This window comes from Podarcis bocagei, assembly GCF_964188305.1.
Source record: "Podarcis bocagei genome assembly, chromosome: 6".
Classification (NCBI taxonomy): domain Eukaryota; kingdom Metazoa; phylum Chordata; class Lepidosauria; order Squamata; family Lacertidae; genus Podarcis; species Podarcis bocagei.
The window spans coordinates 40,777,332-40,794,179 of NC_138130.1; the positions used below are offsets into that span (position 1 = coordinate 40,777,332).

Genomic DNA, 16,848 nt, shown 5'->3' on the forward strand with positions numbered 1-16,848 from the left:
TCCTACGTTTCTCAGCTTCAGACCATTCAGCTCCGGCAGCAAACCCGGAAGTGAGTGGGCGTCACGTCCGGCGGTTCCCCGTCACGTGACTGCCTTAGAAACTGTGGAATATGGCGGCGCCCGTGTCTCCGCCGTTGGTGGCGGAAGAAGGGCCGGCGAAAGTGAGGTAAGGAGGGCTCTGCGGAAGGGTCTGGTCCCCCTTATGGGGAGCTTCCCGCACGGAGGTGGAACCGGAGGTGGCGCGCGCTCGCTCGCTCATCCGCTCGTCTCAGCTCCCGGTTCCCACACGTGGCGCTTTCGGGGATGAGGAAGCGCCACACAACCCCTCCCCCCCCCGACCCAAGCGTAAGCTTGGCTGCTCTTGCTTCTGGTAGTGGAAGGTTGAGCTGGGCTTCATAAGGGCGGGAAGCTTTCTGCAGAGGCCGCTGGGAAGCCTGACAGATTGCGCGTGCCTCGGGTGCTGCTTAGCTCCGAATGGATGGGATTAAAGTGTACCTGAGGGGAAACCATGAGGCAGGCAGATGTCATTTGTTGTGATGTGAAGGAAGGGGGGGCGCCGCGGGGAACGTATAGGTAGGTGGTGACTTTTGAAGCATCGCTGTGGCTTGCAGCGAATCCAAAACCCTTAATGCTTAGTGAAATTGCAAAATCGTTAAGCCTTTATAGAGAAAGGGTCACCGATCCGATACAAGAAAGGGAGAAAAATAATTGTCCCTTTTATGTGGATGCCGTTAGATCTTTGGTATGCAATTAAAAAGACACCCGAGACTATGCCAACTGTTGCAAACTCAACAGTAAAAAAAGTGTTAAAGGAGTACAGTACAGTAATGTCTTCTTAAGGATTGGCACTGGGAAGTTTGGTCCATGTTAAAACAAAGACATTGTACTTCTATACAGTGGTACCTTGGGTTGCATACGCTTCAGGTTACATACGCCACTAACCCAGAAATAGTACCTCAGGTTAAGAACTTTACATCAGGCTGAGAACAGAAATCGTGTTCTGGTGGCGCGGCAGCAGCAGGAGGCCCCATTAGCTAAAGTGGTGCTTCAGGTTAAGAACAGTTTCAGGTTCAGAACGGACCTCCGGAATGAATCAAGTACTTAACCCGAGGTACCACTATAGTTGGTTGGGGAACTGCTGTTGAAACATTTCTTAGACTTCATAATATGTATACATTTTGAACTAGAAATTGTATAGAACTGACAATCTGTGCCCAGTTTTTCTTTCTTTTGTTTATTATTCATTTAGTATTTTCCTCCATTTCTTGGTTGGAATAATAAGCTTGCATTCTTTCTTTTTTCCAAAAAATGTTTTGTGGCAAAATATTAAAACAAGTAAATTTAAGTGGTTGCAATTCAACTTTAATATTAATGGCTGCAATCCCAGCAGCCTTTGAACTTTGAATAAATATGAATAGGATTCTGACATAAAAGAATGAGTTTACAGGGCAATCTCACCCATGTCTTCACCGAAGTCCCACTGGGTTTGTTGTGATATACTTACCAGTTTGCATTTCTTAGTGCAGAAAGTATTGATCTCATGTGTGATCTTTCCTATTCTAATTAATTCAAGAGGGTTCTGGGGGCTTCTGTGTGTGAAAGAAAAAAGCAGGTGGTTCGTGATGTTTGGGTTATTCCTTCAGAGAAGCTGAGTACAGCTGGCTTAAATTCTTATCTCTTCTGTCAAGGTCATGCTGACAACAAAAATAGGCCAGGAGGAGCCTGGGTTTCACTTTCTCTTTCTATCTCTTTTCCTTCTGGTGTGGTGTTCTGTACATAGTATGCTTAGTGTTAAGGTTTAGACTTATAAGTTATTGTAAGTTTAAGTTAAGTCTGCTGCAACTGGATTTCTTATGGACTACATCCAATCCTGGATGTATTGGATTTGTGACCATTATGCTCATTTGCCTTCAGTAGCAGTAAAGTTCTGCTAGATGAAATAATTGTCTCTGGTCTATTTTGGGGGAATTCTGCAACATGTTTAAGTTTTTACTTGGCTAGCTATACATCGGAGTTCTGTTCTGGATCATATTGAGTAGAATTCTATGACAATACTATCAGAAAAAATTACATTTGTTTGTTTTAATCCAATAAGAAAACATTGTTATAAATGTTTGTATGTTCAACACTTGAGAAATCCTAGTTGACTGTTAGCTGGCCAATTACTACAGAAACAAAGAAGAATCTTTTTTCCATTTTCAGCCACAAAAAGTACAGAGCACTTTTGAAGAAAGAGAAACGGAAGAAAAAGAGACAAGCACTAGCAAGATTGAGAGATTCAGGTAAAAGCTAAGTTGATGAATGGCACAGATTACTTGTGAAATATGAGCTAAATTTCAGCTCTCAGAAGATGGTTGTTATTGGTATTCAGAAGTGTTTAAAAATGTTGTTTTAGATTGAAAAGAATAGGTAATTGTTTTTCATTACTTGTCAACAAGGCTGCAGCCTCTTCATCTGATCATAGGTTGGGAAGTGTAATTCATGACTGTGGCAATCTTGAGAACATAGGCTCTATGCATGCACTGAAGACTGCCTTGGACCTTAGATTGTGTAGAATGCAGTGGTTTGCCTCATGGCAAGGGTAAGCTATCTATGTTATATATTTAAAAAGAGGTACACTTTTTTCTCTTCAGAAAAAGGAGAGAAAGATGAACAGGTTTCTGAAAAGCTAGAAGATGACGACCTAGATGATGAAGAAAAACAACTCGAAGAGGAAAGGTAAATTAAAATTATATTTAATCGGCAGCTCTACTCTATGCATATTTACTTAGAATAAAGTTCCAGTGGCTGATATTCAGTGAAATGTGATGGAACAAGAGGATGCCCCTATGATATATTAACATTGCTTAGCTAGCTCAATAGACCAAATGCAAAGGTGGTGGGTTGGATCCAGACTTTACTTCCACCTTCTTGTTGGCAGAGGTAGGGTGACTTTTGCCAATTCCGTTCTCCCCTTCCAGCCCACTGCTGTTGTGCAAGTGAAGTGTAAAGTTGCAGTGTTTAATTGCCTGTTTTAGGCCATAGTCCAAAACTTTGAGGAATTACTCTGCTAAATAGTCTAGAGGCTGCAACCTTATTCATAGTTATCTAGGGATACTCTCCATTGAACATAGTGCTTTAAATGCCAAGTAAACATGTATAAGTTAGCACTGTATGAATTGGAGCCTGTGCCCCCTAGCTCTTCTGAGGCCTTTCTTTAGAGGTCCGCCTTTGAAGACTAGGTGAGCAACTACACAAGAGAGATCCCTGGAATTCTATCCCCAGGTTGCTTAGTCTGACACCATCATTATTACCTTTTAGACACCAGGCCATGTTTTCTCCTGGGTGCCCACTCTTATTAGTAATTAGCTTATATGGTTTAGCCATATGGCTGCTACTTTACTGCTGTGCTTTTGCTATTTTAAACAGTACTTAATTTGAATATTACTATTTTAAATAGAAAGGCAGAATTATTATTTTTTAAGAAATAAAAACATAGTAAGTTTGATGATATTCAGTGATAACCCAGCATTCATCGGATTCTATTTGCAGGCAGAGGCTTCATGAGGAGTGGTTGCTGCGAGAAGAAAGGGCACAAGAAGCTTTTAAGATCAGGAAAGCAAAAGAAGAGGCAGCAAGAAAACGTCAAGAGGAGGAAGAGGTGCAGTATATGCTTTGACTACCTTTTTGGAGCAGACATTCTAAACATAAAAATAATTACTGAGGTCTTTATTAAAAAAACAACAACACCCAAAAGCAATGGTTGTGTGAGAGGACTTCTCTCTCCAGCCACCCATCACCTCCATCTGTCTCTGCTGGAAAATCCTGCAACCTGCTGGAGGAACTGCAGGGGGGAAATGAGAACCAATTCTGTCAGAGGTGACTTCTCCACTGGCAGATGGACAGTGTTAGATTTCACACCTTCATTTTACCTTTGACTAATTTTGGAAAACACAGCACCAAAGTATAGTGCTTAAGGCTGGCTTATTTCTGGGAAAGTTTTCATCGATTGTTGGGAGGCTGATTTTAAATGATGAGGGCAAAGTTGGACTTTTAAGGCTCGTTCAGTTCTGTGTTAACTGTAATCTTTAATGAAGGGGGGCGGGAAGAAGTTTACACACACCTAATGACCTATGTTGCTTTCTTCAGTATCTCAAAAAAAGTAAGTGGCAAATTAGTTTACATTTATCACTTATTGGTTAAAGCAAGTAGCAACTAAAATTATTTTATTTGTTCAGCCTTCATGGAGATATTTAGCATAATGCCAGTCTATGTTTGTTTTTTTAAAGCAAAGAATAAAAGAAGAATGGGAGGAACAGCAAAGGAAAGAACAAGAGGAGGAGGACCGGAAAAAACAAGTGAAGAGAGAGAGAGAGGTGATTCCTGCTCTAGGAGGATAAAACACAGTGCATATCCTCTTACAGTAATAATAGGACTAAAAAAAAAGTACAAAATGACATAGTGTTGGAACACGAGGGTTGAAAAGTTTTTCTTTCTGTGCTTCTGCATAACGTTGTAAATGGAACATGCTATGAATAAGTGAGGCTGCAATGCTATACCTGCTTACTGGGAGTAAACCCCATTGAATTCAAAAGGATTTACTTCCAAGTAGACATGTATAAGAAAGCACTGTAAATGTAGATGCACCCTTCGTTATTCAGGGCAGCATATAAGTTGCTAATATTATTGCTGCAGTATCTTGCCTTATTCCTAAGGCAAATGCGTGTTATTTTTTTTTGTTTTTAAAAGGCACAGGAAACAGAATGACAAAATATTCAGGAATCTCCCCTGAAATGTTCCATGAATGCTCCCAAATATTTTGTGCCCTTTGGCAGCCTTCTTCACTGCAGCTGGCAATTGTGATTACACTTCATGAGGGAGAAGGGACACAAACTCTCAGCAGCTATTCATACATTTGCTGGTAGCTGCTGCCAGGCTAGCCTTCCCTACAGTTCTGCAACTGGCAGAGGGCAGGGTTTCTTGTGACTATTGGGCCAGTCCTCACACACAGAATTATTGTTGGGAGGTTCTGGGCACAAGCTATGAATTCTTATGTTTAACAGTAGTGTAATCTCTCTAAGAAACTATAGCAAGTATACGTATACTAACTTCTTTTTAGAACTTAACTTCACAAGTAATTTTACTGCTGCGATTCCTTAACCATTTTTTCCACTCAAAGATGTTACAGCTCATCTTTACCTGACTCATTCATCAAGATGTATCTTTTTCTATAGCTTGCTGGGTGTGGGAAGGAACATAATATAATGCTTTCGGCTTCTTGTAGGTTAATTTGTTGAATGCCTTGCTCAGCATATAGAGAGCAAATGGTGATCTTAATCATGGAATTGTAGAGTTCGAAGGCACCCTGAGGATCATCTAGTCCAACCCCCTGCAATGCAAGAATATACAGCTGCCCCACATAGGGATCCAACCTGCAACCTTGGCATTATCAGTACCTTGCTCTAACCAGCGGAGCTATCCAGGCCCATGATTTGCCTCTTATTATGTTGGGATTTAACTGGTCCAGAACAATCATCAAATGAATTTATGAAACTGTTTTAGTTGACCAGCAGTTTGTGTAATGTATAGATAGCAATCTTGACTGAGTACTACTCCTAGTATCTTTTGAAAGTAGATGAAATTGTTGGAAACGGTCCATTCCTTACTACTTCAGCAAAAGTATGATGTTGAGGGAAATTGCCACTTTTAGCTTTGATGGAAGTAATAATTTTATTTGATTTTCAAAACTTATATATCCCACTCTTTGTCCTAAGACCCCTGTCATTTATGTCACTACATAAATGACAAATTTACCATGAACTAGAAACCATCCATCAGTTCCTTTAAAATCTAGGTGTTCCTCTACATTGAAAAACCTGACAAAAAGGACATGTCTTCAGCTGGTGCCTGTAGCGAAACAATGTTGCCACCAGCCAAATTTCTAGGAGCATGTTCTGTAGCTGGGATGCTATTTCTAAAGATGTTCATTTACTGATTCATCAGCCCCCAAACTTTCTTTGATATGGGGAAAGGTGCTGCCTTAGATAACCGGGTCCCCAGCTGTTTAGGGCTTTCTGCAGCAAGACTGGAACCTTGAATTGGGTTTGGCAGTTAATTGGCAGGCAATTGATATTATATGGTCCCTAGGCAGCATACCCAACAAGTCTCTGGTGGCCTCATTTTGCACTAGCTATATCTTCTGAACCACCTTTCAGGGCTGCACCAAGTTGAATGTGTTTCAGTAGTTTAAATGGGAGGCCACTGCAGTTTGAATCACAGCCACAAGACTACCCCTGTTGAGGAATATAGGCACTCTGTGCCACTGAAACCACCTTCGCTTCCAGACAAGGTAGAATCCAGGAGTACACCCTGTCAGTGATCCTGATCTTTTAGAGGGAATGCAACTCCATCCAGAACAGGCCACCTACCAAATCTGTGAACTCAGAAACGGTGGCGGAGCTTCATGCTACGGAACTGGGGGGCAGAGAGCAGGTGGGGGTGGGGCAGGCGTGTGTCCTGGGGGCAGGGCGTGTTGCCTGTGGGGGCGGGGGGGGGGGCAACCGCGATGGCACCCTGCCAAGGTCATGCTGCTGGGGGCAGTGCACTCCCCCCGCACTCCTCTTCCTCCGCCAGTGCTCAGAATTCAGCTTCAGTTCATTGGCAATTATCTAGCCCATTACAGCATCTAGACATTGAGAAACGAAGGGGGAAGATGTACAATGGAAATCAGTGCAAGCTGACAATTAAGCCAAAACAAGTGTGTGTGTATGTCAGGGGAAATATATTATTGCTAAACTTGGGTGACTGGGTTCCTAAGGCACTCCTTTCTGGTAGTCCGATAGAAACCGCAAAGCTGGTTATTAATTCTCCTTACTCTATTGGAAGCTTCCTTTTTGCAGGCTGGACTTTCAGTACGCTGGTACCCAGCTTGAATTCATACTGGGGAACTGAACTCTAGTTACACAGACTCTGTCCCTCTCAGACACCACTGCATTGGTGGCAGCCGGTGGGCCTGGGAATGTTTGACCTTCTGGACATCACTGAGTAAACTGTTTCAAAACCAGGTTCTAGGCACAATCTTCACAGCAGAGTCTTTGGCATCAAATCCTTCAGGAGAAAATTCCATGTGATAAGAAACTGGATGGTGAATCTGGGCCACTCAACTCAAATAGAAGTTGAGAAAGGTCTTCAAAAGATGTATGCCTATGCTAAATCACTTGCAGGACTGGGCTGCTGTCTTTATTTGACTTGCAGATACTTGGAAATTGAAAGAATATGGTAATAAATTTTAACCTTCAGTTCTGTTTGCTCTTTAAGCTCTTTGTGTCAAAATTTTGGAATTGTGTCAAATAATGGGGGGAATTATTTAAATGTAACTAGAATGTTTTCTACATTTTTCTTTGGGCATTCTTAGTAACATGGAAGCTTTTTCCAGTTTTATTTGACAAAACTAACAGAACATAATATAAAACCTGAATATTATGGTCTTGACTGAAGAAACCAGATGATGTCTCCATTCAGGGTTTTCACTAGTCCTATGTTTGCACCATTTATAGGAAGCTGTGCAGAAGATGTTGGACCAGGCTGAAAGTCAGGTATGTTTAGAGCTTTTGAAAATGGATCACTGAGCGGCTCTTCTTTCTGGAGAACAATGGCAGCTTGTTCTTTCATATGGGTTATGTAATTAGCTTGTATCGCGCCATACGTCTCTCTTTAACAGATTATACAATTCCTGACACAGGCTTGCCCTGCAGCTTGCTATGAATTTTGCCAAGAACTAGACTGTGTGGACCTCATCCTGGTCCAAAAATATGCTTTTTATTTTCTTAAGAATATGTGCTCAAAATCAACATGGAGCTGTTCGGTATCAGTCATTCAGAGATTCAATGCACTCCTGATGTATAATTTTTAAGAGCTGATGGACCATGAAGATGCTCATAAATTTGTTGATGTGACTGAATTAGATTCCTGTGCTTTGAAGTCTCTCTGAAGGTCAGAGGAGAGGGATTGTACAGGTTCTAATGGTATAGAAAAGGTGTTATTCTCTTTGGAAAGAGAGTTGCCTTCTGCAGTGCGTAAGTGCAGTGCCCAGAAGTATTTTAGCACTCTGCATACACTCAAAAGCACTTGTAGTTGGGCTACAATTCCATGCTCGCTTTCCTGGGAGCAAGTCCTGTTGAATTTAGTGGGATGTACAAGGCCTGTTGAAGCTTACTGGGATGCCTAACAAAAAATGTTCAGTATATTCAGTGTACAAGTATGCAAAGTTTCACACTTGTAAGTCAAAGTGTATGTTTTTAGGGTTAAACCTCTCCAGTCTTTTCTTTGGTCTAGATTTCAATATTTAAAGCAGACTATAGTATTTCCCTAAACTGTTTGGTGACGTTCCGTTTCAGTGGCGAAATTGTTTCTCCCCACCATCTTGCAATTATAATCACTCCTATTTTCATAAATTGAATTTATTCATGACCAGTATTCAGTTTGTTAACATATATAATGTTCTTGTTTTCTATTTTAAAAAAATCCAGGTAGAAAATGGAACCACCTGGCATAATCCAGAGCCCCCAGAGAATATGGGACGTGAGAAAGATTGTGCCAATTGCCCATTCTATATTAAAACTGGAGCTTGCAAATTTGGAGACAGGTAATTCAATTCTATATGGACCTTTTAAAAATAAGCCTTGCATTTTATTTTGCTGGGGGCAGGGAATCTACAGGTGCATTACTGTTTCAATACTTCAGTTTAGCTCTCATTTTCACACTGTGATAGGAAAGAGATTTCTGCTTTTTCATGTTCAAAAGCCTGTGAATGGAAACACCTTCCATTCATGGAGGGGAAAATATAGGATCTAAGTCGCTGTTTCTTGAACTGTTCCATTTTAAATGAAAGATCTAAATAACGGCTACTGCTGCTTGTATTAAAGTTCTAGTTTTTAATTTCCCCCCACTGCATATTAAGCCCATACAAATTAGGAAAGAAGGACTGGCATAGCTAAAGGAATAAATGATGGATGGGACAGAATTGAACCTCTTCAAAGTCTGAAGTAAATTATAGCTGGGGAGAACTAAAATCTATGTTGGTGCTTGTGTTTTTAGCTTCACTGCAAATTCAACCTAGATTCTGAAATTGAGAAACTGCATTCAGGGGCAGATTAATAGAGTTTTTGGCAAAAGGGAGATCTACCCACCTAGGTAATTCACACCAAAGTACACCTCCGGCAGAAATGGTGACTCCAGAAAGCCCAAATGCTTGTCCCCATGCTAGCTAACTAGACCTGGGGGGAATGTTACTTTCACAAGTCACAGCTGAGACATCAAAACAGAAAACTGCAAGCTAGCTTCAGTGAATTTGTGTACAACGTATCCAGCTTTGTACTGAATTCTTTGCTTCCCTTACTTTTCAGACAGATTGCTTGGGTCAAGAGCCTACAAGTTGCACGTTATGAAATAGAATTGGGCAAGAATACAATGCATTATTTCAATTTTTATGCACTTCTTTTATAGAACTGTTTGTATGGTACATAACGGATCTTAATTCAGGCATGGGCTGAATGCTCCCCATGCTGTCTATACTAACCTAAGTTTTTGAATTCAAACCTTATAAGGTGCCTTGAGAACTTTTTATCGGATTGCCTATGCATATGAGGGACTAAGTATTTATACTAAAGTGCATAATACATGGTTGCAGCTTCAGCAGCTGGAATAAGTGCTTGCTTTCTTTCCTTCTTTCTTTAAGATGTTCGCGGAAGCATAACCATCCAACCTCTAGTCAGACACTCCTTATTAGGGGTATGTTTTTCACTTTTGGGATGGAGCAGTGTAAAAGAGATGACTATGACACAGATGCAAGCCTGGAGTACAGTGAGGAAGAAATGCACCAACAGTTCCTAGATTTCTATGAAGATGTACTTCCTGAATTCAGGAATGTGGGAAAGGTTATTCAGTTCAAGGTAAAACGCAAAATACTGTTTTGCTATTCCCTTAAGTAATTGCGGGCTGAGATCCAATGTAATGTTAGCGCAAGAAATTTGAGAGCTGATGTTGGGCAAGTGGTAGCCCACAAGCTTGAGGTATCACCAAGTATCATAGTGGTTGTGCTTGGGGTCTCACAACAGCTTTTGCAAGCACAAGACACTCACTGTAATTCTTGTGCTACTCCAGAACAAGGCTTATGCTAGTGGAATGACTGTTGTGTGAATGGGCTGTCACATTTGGAGATCATCCTAGGCATTCCTAATTTCCCTTCGTATGCAGATGTGGAGAGTAAAAAATTGGGGAGGAAGCAGTTAAAGACCAGGATCTCTACCATGAAACACTCTGTGTGTTCAGTGGGGGTGGAGTCAGAACAAGTCCCTCTTAATTGCTTAGTTTTTCACACATTGCGTTTCCATTTTGGCTTCATTGTTGTTAAATAAATCATGGCATGGTGTAATATGTCATGTGTTGTTATTCATCTGAGGTTGCATTTTCCAAATCTTAAGACCTGCTAAGGAACAGATGGTTGTTATTATATCCTCATATGTAAAACCACAGAATTCAAAGAGGGTGTACTTTTCTTTTTCCCATGACTGTATAACCCATTAAATCAAGAGAAAAGTAACACTTCTTACTTTGCGTTATGTGAGAGCTGTTTTGGAATGTGCAGTTGACGAATCACAATGGTGGTTCATGGATTCCACTCACACAGCACATTGTTCTTCAGGAAGATGGGCCTAATGCCAGTTATTTTTGCAAAAATCTAGCTGAATTCTGAAGTGTGCGTTGGTTAAACAGAAGGGCTAGGTATCAGTTCTTGATAGTGACAAGACAAGATTTTGAATTTGACATACCTAGAACTTGAAAATATTACATACATTCCAAATTGAATATAGCCCCCCCTACATTTGTTACCCAGTCAGCTTGCTCAGCTTGGGGTACAATAAGAGATTGCACTTGTGTGCGGTTTTTAAAATGAAACTAAAACAAGTAAGACATAACAACAACAAAACATGCCATATTCTCTGCTCTCCCACCTCCCTAGCCCTCAGTGGTACAGTTAGATTACAAATCCATTAAGAATTATTATGCTTATCAGTTTTGTTTTGTTGTGCAACTTGGAATAATTGGAAGTTCAGGTGTTTTGTTTACCCACTCCAGTGGAGATAAAGATCATCAGCTTGTTGCCATGATGTGATTTGATGTTCATATATCAGTTAGGATAGCCATATCTGTCATAGCATGGGTGATAATCTGTCTGTCCTGTGATTGTTAAGACATGAAAAACGGCTACCAAACCATGAAAGAAAGTGCATTTTGTGTGCTATAATTAAATAAGGTATCTTGTAAACCACTCAACTAAAGCAGCTGTGTAAGGATACAAAGAAACTGCGCTTCCTTAAGTTTTAACCTGCTTTTGATATAGGTGAGCTGCAACTTTGAACCTCATCTTCGAGGAAATGTTTACGTTCAGTACCAAACGTAAGTATTTAAAATTTAGTAGTTGGTAAACTGAATGAGAAATCATAAGGAAGGTTTATGTGGTATGGGTGGGTATATTGGTAAAGCTCTTTCCCAGGAAAGATGGCTAATTCTCCATGTTGATGCAATATCACTTGATTGAATTGTATTGATTTTATGAGGTTCTAATAATACTTTTTTATTTTTAAAGAGAACAAGAATGTCAGCAGGCTTTTGCTTTATTCAATGGTCGATGGTATGCAGGTCGGCAGCTTCAATGTGAATTTTCTCCAGTAACAAGGTGGAAAACAGCTATTTGTGGTAAGTCAGTGAAAACCTCCAGCTCTAACAGCTGATATCTTTCAGCCTAAATGTCTTTCATGTAATTGAATTATACATAAATTATAATTTTAAAATGAATGCAACTGATAGGGTGTTGGCCCTATCGACACATTGGATAGTATCTTATTTGAAAGATCCCGTTCTGCATTAAGTAATAAATACGTTTCCACACCTTTGAGTACATCAGGAGACATCATGTGTATTCGAACCCACCATGCTACACCTTGGCATCACAGGATCAAGCATTTCCTATATTCAAAAATACAATTGTGAAACAGGGATTGTACCTATACACACACACACACACACACACACACACACACACTATACAAGACACAAGATAGCACCTATGAGAGATGATGCCAGGGCCCAGCAGTAGCAGCTGTTTCTGAGTCAGTGCATTTGCTAGAGCTGCTGGCTTCCACGCCCTGAATATGGTTCACTGATACCTCTGGTAGGGATGCCTGGGCCACACTGAGCTGTCTGATACAAGTTGATGGGCCTTCCGCTTGACTGCCGTGTGGTTAGACAGAAGCAGATATCGCAGTTGCTAGAATACACCTAAAAGTGAACAAGATCATATATGACTCTGATTCAAACTTGCCTTTCTGTTGGGCAAGTTGCCTTTACCCAAAGCTCTTGCTTTTTGTCCATGTGATATCAAGATAAGGGGCAATATCTAGCTGTGACTTCCAGCTTAGGCAACAGACTTCTGCTTGCACCAACGGGATTTGCTCTTCCTCTCCTGCACCACTTTAAAATCTGCAACGGGGACAGAATCCAACTGTGTCTTAAAATGCAACATTGATTTCCTACAGTTATTAAAACGAGACATGATCCACCCCTTTCACCCATACATCTGTGATAAAAAATATCATGCAGATAAAAATAAACATAGAAGTCTCCACTGAGTCTATTTAGCTTTCAAAGGTTATAATTACGGTTGTCTTCAGCCTTTGATAATCAGTTTCAAAATTGGTTTTCAGGTTTGTTTGAAAGGCAAAAGTGTCCAAGAGGGAAGCATTGCAACTTTCTTCATGTGTTCAGAAATCCAAACAATGAGTTCTGGGAGGCCAACAGAGATATTTACAATACCTCGGAATGGACCAAAGAGGCAAGTAAATATTCAGAAAGGAGAAATAGAGCGGGATACCATGAAAACTATTACAGCAGGTCAAGAAGAAGAAGTAGTCAAAGTCCAGATCACGCTTACAGCAAAAGAAACGGAGACTCTGAAAGGGAAAAGAGTTATCACAAACGTAAGAAAAGACAATTTCCTGAGAGGTCACGAAGTCGTGGAAGGCGACGGTCACGCAGTAAGAAGAGGCGAGGCCGGAGTCGCAATAGGAGCCCAACCCGTAGCCGTAGCAGAAGTTCCTCTCGGTCGAGAAGTCGAGGTAGAAAACGATCCAGCAGCAGAGGCAGAAATAGTTGAATTTGTTGCTGAACTACTTTTCAAGATACTTGTGGATATAAAAAATTGGTGCTTACCAGAGCTGTTGCATACTAGAGACTTGCCTGTGCCCTAGAAATAGAGCTGATGTGGGCCATCTTTATTTTTGGCAATGATTATTTAAGGGAATACATCTCACAATCTTCAAAACTTGTTTACCCAAGTATTTGTTATTCTGTCATGAAAGTCTGGTGTTCTTTATAAATCCCCCCCCCCTCATTCTAATGTAAACAGTGTACCTTAGTTAAGCAATTGTGCCAAGGTTCTACCTATTTTTTTGTTTAGAAATTTGTAAATAAATTCAGTGCGTGATTTTGTTTCTTAAAATGGCAAAATAACTTTTTGGTGGATGGGATACAAAAAGCCCTTTTTAAAAATTATTTAGAACTGTTAGGGCTAAGGTGGGGGCAAAACTAACAAGGCATGGTTCTTACACTGCAGCTATCGTCCTTTGTTTGCATGTGAAATGTTTTGGTATACCAATTCAGGGAGTAGTTCAAAACAAGCAACTTGGCTAATGTGTTTGGTCCGAGTACAAATGGAAGGCAACAGAGCACACAATAAAACACATGTATACATAATCACATCTTTCTGGATCAGCATAACCTACTCCAAAGTGTAAAATACAGCTCTTATTTCAGGGGGTATTGCTAGGAACAAATGAGCTGCTGTGTGTGGAGTCAAGAGGCTGTGTTTTCTAATGTATTTTTTTTCTTGCTTGCAAGTATAGGAAAAGTTTAGTATTACTGGCCTCTGAAGACGTGTTTTTTGTTCTGATATTGGAATACAGATCTAAAGCACTAATGTGCATCCTCTTATATAAGACGAGTTACTGCAATTCTTTAGGTCTTTATCAGAATTGGGAAATGGGTTGCCCAGTTTTAGCCCCGCTTCAGACACCTATTCTTAGCCATATGGATTCCTGTAATTATTTCTTGTAATTTGCAGGATCCACCTGGGACTCTCTTCTAAACTTCAGATCCCAAGTCATGTATCATTCAGATTAAAACACTGTGCAAAAGCATAGCTCTCAGGTGTTTTAGTGCAAGTGTTATTCTAATGCACTAGCTTTAGCAAACATCAGCTGTGAGCAGACAGTCTCTTTTTGGAATGTGGGTTCCTAGAAGTTCAGCCAGGGGTAAAAAAATATTAGGTTGAGGGGAGCTTATGTGAAAGTTATTGAAAGCTGTTTGCCTAGAAGCATTATTCATGGCTTTCTGGTGCCTGGAACTTACTGTCAAAGGGGTTTACATAAGCCCTATTCAGCTGTCTTATGTGATTACAATTCCAAAAGGACAGAAAGCAGGGATGTGCTTCCTGATTCTGCTCCTTCCATCTCATCATATTTGGCAGTGGAGAGCTGCTGTAAGGTAAGTTTGTGCAAGTTACAGACATAAATGTATGCAGAGTTCACATACAGCAGTTACCCAAACTACATGAAAGGTGTATAGACAGGGCCAGGAACTGAAATCCTGCTCCATTTCCATGTGTAACTGTGAGCTGGATAATGCTACAAAGCAGGTAACCAAGAACTGCCACAAACAGTTTACAATAGATTTGAAGAGCACTTTAAGTTAAGGTGATTCTGCCATCACACTTTTTAAAGGTATAATAGGCTTCTGGGTCTAGGAGAGGCACATACTGAGAATAATTATTTCTGTATATTACATCACCAATGAGGATTACTGGTACTTTTTATTCATTTAGGGTAGACACACCACACCTATGAAAAGTAAAATTTTGGTATAGTATGTTAAACTACCCTGAGTTAATCTCAAAAAACTTCATTCAGTAGGTATAGACTAAACTTGTACCAAAAAATTTTTATAGCAGTAAGAAAAATCCATTTTACAGTGTGAGAAGAAAGTCTCATAAAGAGAACTGTCTGCCCACCACCTGAAGAGCATGGCCAGAAAAGAGCATTGATGGGTTGTGTCTTGGCCCCATGGCCCTTGTACTTTGGTGTGCTGCAAGACACAATTATGTTGCCAATTCTGTTTAATAGCTGTGTTAGGAGCAGTCATTCACAACTTGGGGGAAAAATGTCTTATGTTGATGATACCCAGCTCTAGATTTCATATCATGAGTCAGGAAAGGCAGAGCCTAGTCTGGAATGCTGTCCAGAGGCATTTGTGGAATGGATGGGTAATAAGCCAAGCTTAAACCCAGGGTAGTTCCAATTCCAGGAGATGGATTGGCCATCTGCCTGTCCAGGATGGGTGTTACTCTCCTTTTGTCAGAACAGGTGCATAGGTTGGGGGGGGGGGTCTCCTGGATCCATCTTTGCTGCTGGGGCTTAGTGGCTAGGAATGCCTTTTACCTGCTATGGTTAGTGTTCCAATCACAGCCCTTCTTGGACAGGGATAACGTGGCTACGATGATTTATACATTGATAACCTTGACTTTTACTATTGCAGTATGCTATTATGTGCCCAGCCCAGAAGCTCCAACGGGTACAAAATACTGGCTAGACTAGTTAAGCTACTGTCAGCACATACCTGGCGCTTAAATGTTTTCACTGGCTGCCCCCGTTACTAGGACAGGGTCAAGGCTCCTATGTTAATTTGCAATATCCTTAACCCTGGAATTCTAGCCTGATCACAGAGATCTTTGGCGAAGTCTCTTTTGGTGGCTCAGATGAACTGCTCACAACTACTACAAACTGCATTCAAGTGAGATCCTTGCTGAACTCTGGATCCATTCTTTTTTGCTTCAGTCATTTTACAACTGTTGGCTTTATGATGTTAATTGTTCTTGTTTTCCTGACTCATTTTCTGTGAACTATTTTTATGCACATCACCTAGAAGTACAAATAATCACTTCAATTTCTTTACAAGTAAATACAAACAAGAGACCATACAGAGCAGATTGGGTACTGGAGCTGGTTGCTGGAGAAGGAAAAGAATGGCCATTATTCAGTCACAAGACATTTGAGAGCTAACACAGTTTAAAGAGCTTCTCCCTCATCCAATCACACTACAGTGGTACCTCGCAAGACGAAAAACTCGCAAGACGAAAGAGTTTTTCGTTTTTTGAGTTGCTTCGCAAGACGAATTTCCCTATGGTCTTGCTTCGCAAGACAAAAACGTCTTGCAAGTTTGTTTCCTTTTTCTTAAAACCGTTAATACCCAGGAAACCGTGCTTCGCAAGGTGAAAATTCGCAAGGCGAAAAACCTCGCAGAACGAACTAATTTCGTCTTGCGAGGCACCACTGTATTTGCAACCCTCATCCCCCAAAAGACAGGATCTGCTAAGAGTACAATCAGCTACAGTAATTGTCGGGGTGGGGTGGGGATAGCTTTTCTATGTTCCCCAACCTCAACAGCTATATGCAAGTTTATTTTGGAGAATAAACAAATAATAATCACAAATAAGGTAAACATTTTCTGCTGTAATCAGAGCTGTAGGTGTGGTACAACACAACTGCATTCAGCATCTTTGGAGTGCCAGAGGGAGTGCTAGCTTGGTGTGGCTGTAGTCTTAGGGCTACACAATTATGCTTTAATGGATGGATTATACCTGCTGAAGACTGCAAATCAGAGAAACTAGACATTTATTGTGGTAAGGGATATGGCTTCAACAAGCTGCTCAGCTCTTACCTCCCTCTCCATGAACAATTTGCATAAAGTAGTAAAAGT

The 16,848-nt window shown here is 40.7% G+C and overlaps 1 protein-coding gene and 1 long non-coding RNA gene across 2 annotated transcripts; one reads left to right on the forward strand and one right to left on the reverse strand.

Annotated features, from left to right (window-relative positions):
• The first annotated feature begins 35 nt into the window (after nucleotides 1-35).
• ZRSR2 (zinc finger CCCH-type, RNA binding motif and serine/arginine rich 2) lies at nucleotides 36-13,313 on the forward strand. The gene is made up of 11 exons (XM_081198130.1): nucleotides 36-166; nucleotides 2,203-2,282; nucleotides 2,634-2,718; nucleotides 3,532-3,640; nucleotides 4,269-4,355; nucleotides 7,536-7,574; nucleotides 8,508-8,623; nucleotides 9,716-9,929; nucleotides 11,381-11,436; nucleotides 11,627-11,736; nucleotides 12,744-13,313. Exons 1-11 carry the CDS (start codon nucleotides 111-113, stop codon nucleotides 13,190-13,192), a joined length of 1,401 nt encoding a protein of 466 aa, XP_081054256.1. The 5' UTR covers nucleotides 36-110; the 3' UTR covers nucleotides 13,193-13,313.
• Nucleotides 11,937-12,737, reverse strand: LOC308589261. Its single transcript, XR_014009187.1, has 2 exons — nucleotides 12,077-12,737; nucleotides 11,937-12,044 (listed from the first exon to the last, which is right to left on the reverse strand). It is a non-coding gene; the product is annotated as an uncharacterized lncRNA (long non-coding RNA).
• Nucleotides 13,314-16,848: the final 3,535 nt, after the last annotated feature.

Excerpts from the sequence above, each read along its gene's own strand:
- ZRSR2 (XM_081198130.1), top strand. The coding sequence starts at position 111 with ATGGCGGCGCCCGTGTCTCCGCCGTTGGTGGCGGAAGAAGGGCCGGCG. Across the intron at positions 167-2,202 it reads GAAGGGCCGGCGAAAGTGAG|CCACAAAAAGTACAGAGCAC; the intron begins GTAAGGAGGGCT and ends TTCCATTTTCAG. Across the intron at positions 8,624-9,715 it reads GCTTGCAAATTTGGAGACAG|ATGTTCGCGGAAGCATAACC; the intron begins GTAATTCAATTC and ends TCTTTCTTTAAG.